This window comes from Capricornis sumatraensis, chromosome 7 (assembly GCF_032405125.1).
Source record: "Capricornis sumatraensis isolate serow.1 chromosome 7, serow.2, whole genome shotgun sequence".
In the NCBI taxonomy this organism is placed as follows: domain Eukaryota; kingdom Metazoa; phylum Chordata; class Mammalia; order Artiodactyla; family Bovidae; genus Capricornis; species Capricornis sumatraensis.
In genome coordinates, this window is record NC_091075.1 from 86,196,595 (window position 1) to 86,204,965 (window position 8,371).

General features: G+C 40.9%; 1 protein-coding gene across 1 annotated transcript in view; it reads right to left on the reverse strand.

Annotated features, from left to right (window-relative positions):
* Positions 1–7,874, reverse strand: part of UBA6 (ubiquitin like modifier activating enzyme 6) — an 88,594-nt gene extending 80,720 nt beyond the window's left edge. The window contains exons 1-2 of the mRNA XM_068975030.1: positions 7,804–7,874; positions 4,167–4,229 (exon numbers count right to left, since the gene is read on the reverse strand). Of these exons, the coding sequence (XP_068831131.1) occupies positions 4,167–4,229; positions 7,804–7,874 (134 nt within the window). The remainder of the gene's footprint in view (positions 1–4,166; positions 4,230–7,803) is intronic.
* Positions 7,875–8,371: the final 497 nt, after the last annotated feature.

Consider the following 8,371-nt stretch of genomic DNA (forward strand, 5'->3'; position numbering starts at 1 on the left):
TCAGATCTAACACCACCAAAGTTCAAACTCTTGCCACTGCTACACTATATCCAAAGAAGGCTTAAATGTATATTACACTGTTTAGCTGGAGAAGGAAATGGCAACCCACTCCAGTACTCTTGCCTGGCAAATCCCATGAATGGAGGAGCCTGGAGGGCTGCAGTCCATGGGGTCGTTGAGGGTCGGACACAACTGAGTGACTTCACTTTCACTTTTCACTTTCATGCATTGGAGAAGGAAATGGCAACCCACTCCGGTGTTCTTGCCTGGAGAATCCCAGGGACGGGGGAACCTGATGGGCTGCTGTCTATGGGGTCACACAGAGTCGGACACGACTGAAGCTACTTAGCAGCAGCAGCAGCAGCAGTGTTGAGATACTTCACGCTGAAAATTTTTTTATATTAATAGTTTTTTCATGAAATCTTTAAGGCTAAGATATTATTCTTAAGAGGTATTATTCTTCTCATTTACATGTGAGAAGTATGAGAAGTAGAAAGATTAAATAGTTTTGGTTCATATAAATGTCAGGATTGGATGTGAACATTCTCTTCTAAAGTCAAAGGCCTTGTTCACTTCTCTCTACAAAGTGTTTCTCAAAAAGTCGATATTCTAACACAACACTGTAAATCAACTATATGTCAATTAAAAAAAAACAAATGAGCTATCTGCTGAACATCTGCCTGGTTTACATTTAAACCATCTTGTATGCATTTTAAAAAGAATGTACTGAGCTTGGAAAAAGAAAGCTAAAGAAAGAGACTCAAGCATCAGTAGCTTAGAGAAATAGCTAAAATCGTGGAAATGGACATGAACCAAAGAATGAACTGAGATAAAAATTCTAAAGTTGGGACCTGGCTTTACATAAAAGCAAGAGCAGACTAAGAGAAGTCTGAGAAATCTGAGGAATACAAGCAAATCCAAGAAAACTGTTATCTCAAAAGCCAGAGGAACTTCCTCTAGTATTCCACTAGAATATGCACAGTATTGATACCACTATGATTGCACTAATCCAGAACCTAAGAATGCCCTGATGCTGCTCTGATATTCACCCCTTCTTCATATAGTGACCTCTACATAGGAGCCTATATGCAAGAAACATTAAAGAGAGAGAGAGAGAGAGAGACAGCAAAGTACAGCAAAGTAATAATTTTAGAATTATCTGAATTAGTTTTAATTTCCTCCAATTGTGTCCCTTGGTGTGGGATGGTAAAGAATCTGCCTGCAATGTGGAAGACCTGGCCCTGGGTGAGGACGATACCCTGAAGAAGGGAATGGCAACTTAATCCAGTGTTCTTGCCTGGAGAACATGGACACAGGAGCCTGGCAGGCTACAGACCATGGTATTAGAGAGTCAGAAATGACTGAGTGAATAACACATATATAGATACCTCCAATGGAGCATCCTTTGGTAAAAGCAAAGTTAGAAAACCAAGGCTTGAGTACTAAATTGGGACTCATTCATTATCTTTAGATAAATCGCTGGATTAGCAGGCTCAGGCCTATCTTTGGAGAAAAAGAAATGGGCAAATCTATAGAACTGGCCAAGTCTGCCTAACTTACCTGACAATGTACTGGTAATAAAGATGGGAAACTAAATAGAGATGTGGCTCAGAATGCTGTCACAAGTGCTCCTCCAGTCCCCCCAAAACCTTTAGATTCTGAGAATAACTGCAGGTTTAGTTGATCAGAAACTATGAGGTGGTTTAAGATTGAGTAATAAGAAAAAAGTGAAACATATTTAGCAAGACACTTTGTTAAAGTAGGTATTGAAAATGCCTTAAAAATATTTTCTACTTAAATATATATATTGGGCTGGGCAAAAGGGTTCTTCTATTTTTACGTAAAAATAAAAGATATACTTTTCATTTTCACTTAAAGACTGAAGGAACTTTACTGAACAATGTATTCACCATTTTGCTCTACTACCTTCTGCCATTTTTCAGGCAACTGCATAATTCTATGTTCCCAAAACTTTTTATCTTTTTGAGCAAAGAACTGTTCCAGGTGCCTTTTACAGTGTCCAGGGAACAGTACTTGTTGGAGCTGTTTCATTTTCCAGAAGGACCTTATAATAGAGGACTCCCTTTCAACCCCAGGGCTTCCCTGGTGGCTCAGACAGTGAAGAATCTGCCCACAATGCAGGAGACCCAGGTTCGATCCCTGTGTTGGGAAGATCCCTTGGAGAAGGGCATGGCTACCCACTCCAGTATTCTTGTCTGGGAAATCCCATGGACAGAGGAGCCTGGTGGGCTACAGTCTATGGGGTCACAGAAGCGGACACAACTGAGTGACTAGCACTTTCACTTTCCAACACTATCACATACACAACATCACCTTCTCTGGATGAAGCATGGCCTTTGGTGTGATTGGCGGTAGTTCATTTCTCTTGCCCCATAATCTCTTTCATTCCACATTACTGTACAGTATCTACTTTTCACCACTCATCACAATTTGTTTTAAAAATAGAAAGTTTTCACTACAGATTTGCATGCAGAAATGTAATCAAGGTGTTTTTTTTTCCCCCTTAACTTATGTGGAACCCAAACATCAATGCAATTAACATAATCAAGCTGGTACAAATGATTTTTAACACTTGATTTGGGTATTTTGAGTATTTCACCTATCTCCTGTGATATAATGTTGATTGTTTTCAATTAATGTCTTGATTTGACTGCTATCAACTTCATCTGGTCTACCAGACTGTGGAACATCATCCAACAAGAAATCTCCAGCACAAAGCTATGCAAATCACTTCTGACATGTTCAGTCACAGCACCTTCTGCATAATGTACCAAATCTGTTTTTTTTTTTTGCATTTCAGTTGCATTTTTACCTTTCTTGAACTAATAAAGCATAATACACCAAAAACGCTTTCTTTCTTCCATCTTTAATACTGAAATGACTATACAAAAATTTACTAATTTTGATAAGTTTTTTCAAAACACACACTGACACTACAGCTGTCATAATATCACCTAATAAAACTGTTTTGAATGAACTTAAAGACAACTAAGCACTACTAGAGCCTTCTTACAAAAAAAAAGAACGAACCTTTTGGTCAACCCAATATAATTATAGCTAGGAGATCATATGGTAAACAGTTTTCACATAAGCAAAATCAAGTTAGCCTTTCTCTCTTCTTCCAAGGGTATAGGACAAAATAGGACTTGAAATCAACATATCAGCTCCTCCTAAGCTGCTTGAAATTGACTATGCATCCCATGTAATAAAATATAAGAAGAAATCCAAAATACATAAAAAGCCTACCTACATAAAATCTATTTCTTCATGATTACATATAGAGAAAAATCCAAACACTTTTAAATGGAGATTATACTATCTTCCATGCAAACATCTCAAAGTATTTAAGAAATTTACTAGAAATGACAGCAATTTATGTGTTCTTAAGTGAAGTGAAGTTGCTCAGTCATGTAGTTTCCAACTCTTTGTGACCCCATGGACTGTAGCCTACCAGGCTCCACCATCCATGGAATTTTCCAGGCAAGAGTACTGGAGTGGGTTGCCATTTCCTTCTCCAGGGGATTTTACTGACTGAGGGATTGAACCCAGGTCTCCCACATTATAGGCAGACGCTTTACCGTCTGAGCCACCAGGGAAGCCTTATGTGTTTTCACGTTCTCTTTAATTTTGAAAAAGGTATCCTGATTTCACAAAAAAATATAGTAAAAAAAAGTCCCACTAAATTCCATTCAAACCACAGCTCTTCAATCACTTCTCCACTGTTTATGTAGTGCAAACATGGATTGTTGTTAATGAGCTTACACTGAAGTAAACATATTCTCTAGATGCTACTGTATCACTAACTAAAGTGAAATGAATTGTCTTTCATGAGACTCACTCCTGCAATATCAGGAAATTAAATATGTACTCCTATCCAGAAATAAGAGGTATATTTGGTTAACAGATAGCAAAATCATTCTTAGTCACATAAACCAAACCTAAAGCAACCAAGATTTAAATATTATTCAAGCTTTCAGACTATAGTAAAAGAAAGAAAGAAACCCTAATTTTTACTTGAGCAGAACTCTTAAAATACATTTTACAAAATTCTGCAAAGGCCTAATGGTGTCTTCGAACAGACTATCTATACTCCATTACAGGAGAACAACAAATGGGAAAAACATTTGCTTCCATAAGGTTCTTACCTGTATAATGCATCATCAATCTCCACAGATTCTGTTGGCATGCTGGAGAAATTTGTATTTGCACTGAAAAAAGAAAACATAAGGGCAAGTATAGCTATTTAATATTCATATTTTGTAATGTAAAATTCAACTATACATGAAATCAGATTCACCAGGTACTAAAACAGATTTTACAAACCAGACATATGTTTCATTACCACTTTTATTTAGATTTTAAAACCTGGTCAAAATTAAATTCATTCACTGCTTGTTCTATGTGTAAATTAGAGCCCATAGTTGTTTTATTCTCAGGTGTTACTTTATCATTGCTGTAATTGCTATAAACATCATTGCTACAATATATATTCTGATGGATTTATATTTTAGCAATACTGAGTGACCCATAAACCTTCTATAATATACATACCCAGAATTTAACATATAATTATGATATCTAGGGCTTCCCTGGTAGCTCAGCTGATAAAGAATCTACCTGCAATGTAGGAGACCCCAGCTCGATGCCTGGGTCGGGAAAATCCCCTGGGGAAGGGATAGGATAACCACTCCAGTATTCTTGGGCTTCTCCGGTGGCTCAGATGGTAAAGAATCCTCCAGCAATGAGGGAGACCTGGGTTCGATCCCTGGTTGGGAAGATACACCGGAGAAGGGAACAGCTATCCACTCCAGCAGTCAAGCAAGACAAAATAATAATAGTTTAGCCGTAAAACAAAGTCAAGGACTTTAGTTGTCTTGCAGATACTAATATCCCCACCAACCGGAAGAAGTTAACTGACCAGCAGCAGGTAGACCTCAGATCAGTTGGAACCAGAAGATTGATGACCAAGGTTCCTGTTATCTCACCATCAAGCAATTAGAGAACTGAGCATGGATCACATACCCTATAACCCTTTCGCTCAGACTGTCTTTAAAAATTCTTCCCTGAAAGCCAATGGAGGAGTTTTTGTCTTTGGAGCATGAGTTGCCGGTTTTCTTTGCTAAATACTACAATAAACTGTACTTTCTTCACTACAACCTGGTGTCAGTAGATTGGCTTTGCTACACATTCAGTGAGTGGACCCAAGTTTGGCAACACTATCAACTAAATGGTCTCCTTCTGCTCAGGTGGCTCACTGCTGTATTTTTTTCAAATCACATATCCTTAACTATTTATCAGCTGCCTTTCCCTATAGAATGTGTGCTCCATTAGGAATTTACTACTATATTTCAAATCTCTAAAACAGTACTTGGCATTTAATAACAAGAACAAACATTCTGTCACAGTGTTTTAAGTGTTTACTAACTCAGTTAACCCTTTCAACAACTTTATGAGATAGACACTATTACTATATCGAACAGAGGGAAAAACCTGAGGTTGACAGAGATTAACTTAAATAACCTGCCCAAGGTCATGGAGCAGGTAAATGGCAAGCCCTGAAACTAATCAGTCTAGTTCCTTACAACCACACTATATTGTCTACTACCTCTCACAGTGGGGGTTTCCAAGCTGGCTCAGTGGTAAAGAATCCACCTGCCAATTAAGGAGACACAGGTTCCATCCCTGGGTCTGGAAGATCTCTTGGAGTAGGAAATGGCAACCCACTACAGTATTCTTGCCTGGACAATTCCACGGACTGGCAGGCTACAGTCCATGGGTTCAGTTGGAGACGACTGAACACACACACACACAGACCTCTCATAGAAGGCATGAAGATAGCACTAAAAAAAATCTGTTAAATGAATTTTAAAAATTAAAAAACTGTCATGTTGGAAAAGTCTCTTGCGAGTCTCTTGGACTACAAAGAGTTCAAACCAGTCAATCCAAAAGGAAATCAACCCTGAATATTCATTGGAAGGACTGATGCTGAAGCTAAAGCTCCAATACTTTGGCCACCTGATGTGAAGAGCCAACTCATTAGAAAAGACCCTGATGCTGGGAAAGAGTGAAGGCAGGAGGAGAAGGGGTTGACAGAGGATGAGATGGTTGGATGGTATTACCGACTCAACGGACACTAATCTGAGCAAGCTCCAGGAGTTGGTGATGGACAGGAAAGCCTGCATGCTGCAGTCCATAGAGTCGCAAAGAGTTGAACGTGACTGAGCAACTGAACTGAACTGAAACATACTAGTGTGACAAGATACAGAGTGAGATATCAATCACTGCAGCTCATTTCAATTTTTTCACAGTGTGGCATAGAAAGAAAAATGATAATTGGGAAACACAGTTGGTTCATGAGCAGAGGGAACCGCCAGGACAATTTGAGCCTGAGCTAAAATCAATACCATCTTGGCAAAAGTGTAATTCATTCTAGGTTTTGGGAAGTTCTATATATCAGTTTCAGGATTCTAAAAACAACGTGATAAAACAAAATTCAGTTTCAAGATCCAATTTTCTAGGCCTGGTATATTGATATATAGGTAAAGAATTTGAAAATATATGATCAAAAATGTTATTATTTCTCTTATCATTGTGATATCACCTTCCAGCTAACTAATAAAAACACATACACAATATACCCTGGCACTCTAACAAAATACAAAACTCAAGAAAAAGTCTTGTTACAACTTTCTTACTGTTAGTACACTCTCTCTAGCTGTCTTCCTTGAATGGAGAGCAACAGTCTAAGATGGAAAGCTCTTAAGTAAAAATGAGAAGAGCTACATTCTAACTAGTTCTGTCACTTAATGATTATGACTGACACCCACTTTTCAGAAAGTGCTGCCTTACTGGAATCTTTTAAATATCATTCTTCTGATAAGGTCTTAAATGGCAAACGAAAATGCTTTAAATAAGAGGAGGTTTTATTTGTACTGCATAATATCCCCCACGTAAGTCTAGCAGTGCTGGCAATGGCAGGCAATACCATGGTATCAAAGCACCCTTTCAGTCTAAGGTTGGTGAAAAAGCTATAGGCTTGTGAACATTCATATTAGCTCAAAATCAAATATCCACCACCTCTATCTTCGACACATCATATTCTGGTAGTGGGCAGAATGTAACTATCCGCTTTATTAATTATGAAATGACAAACAGGAACTATACAAACGTTTCCCCTCTATTTCTGCAGGAATGAAAAAGATGTGAACCTCAACACCAACTGCGAATTAACAATGGGTAACTCGTGGTTTTTTCCCCTGCGTTTCTTTTTCTTTTTTCTCTCTCTTGTTTTAAAGGGCAATCAACAGGCCTCAGGGTGTTCTGACTACCACTGATTCATTATTACCGAGTTCCCTCTGGTAACAGTTTTCAAAAGAGAATCTCAGCAGAGGATCGTGCACCATGGAGCTCAGCTTTCATTTTATCGAAAGGAAGGAAGGTGTCCGGCACCGGGGCAGGGAAGCTCGCACCGAAAGCCCCTCCCTCCCTCCCTCCTACGTCCGGTGACTGGAAGGAAGAAGGATGGCAGACCCCCAACCAGAACTGAGAAAGCGACGAAAGGGGCGACAAGTGGATTTCCTCCTCAGCAAAGCCGGGAGTCGCAGAGGCCGGAGCCCACGCCGCCACACCTACCCTGCGCGCTACCCTCGGCGCCCAAGGCCGGCTCTGCCCTGCCCCGCGGCCTCTCGCGCGCTCCCTGCTCGCCCGAGTGGGAGATGCAGAAAGTCGGACCCCTGGTCCTGCCCGCAATGCCTCACTTCGCGCCCACATTCTTTTTCTCACCGGCTGGTCCTCCAGGAGGAGCAGGATGCCTCTTCCCCCGGACGTGCTGCCTCCGGCTGGGATTCCTCCATCGCCTCCAGAGACGCAGCCTCAGCTGCCTAGTGGGAGGCAGGGAAGAGGGCGGGACCGCGAGGTCAAGGGGCGGGTAATGACGTCACAGGAGGGGGCAGGCCTGACAAGCCAACAGCCAGGCGGCGCCTTCCCGTCAACCCCAGGGCCGTCCTGGCTTCCGGTTTGGGTGTGGTCCGGGAGAGGGCTTTGCTGCAGGTAGTTGAAGTGCGCAGGGGTGTACGAGTGTGTGTGTGTGTGTGTGTGTGTGTGTGTGTGTGTGTGTGTGTGTGTGGTGGGACTGTGGGAATTGGGAACGGGGAGTGTGTGTGTGTGTGTGTGTCTGTCTGTCTGTCTGTCTGTCTCTCTGTCAGAGCGTTACCGTCTGACCCATCAGTGAACCCTGAAGTGGCACTGTGGCGACTTGGTTCTGACGGATTTAAGCTGAACCAAAACTCATCGCAAGCCAAACACAGGATTTCAATGGCTAGCGAAGTAAGATTGCATAGCAAAATCCTTA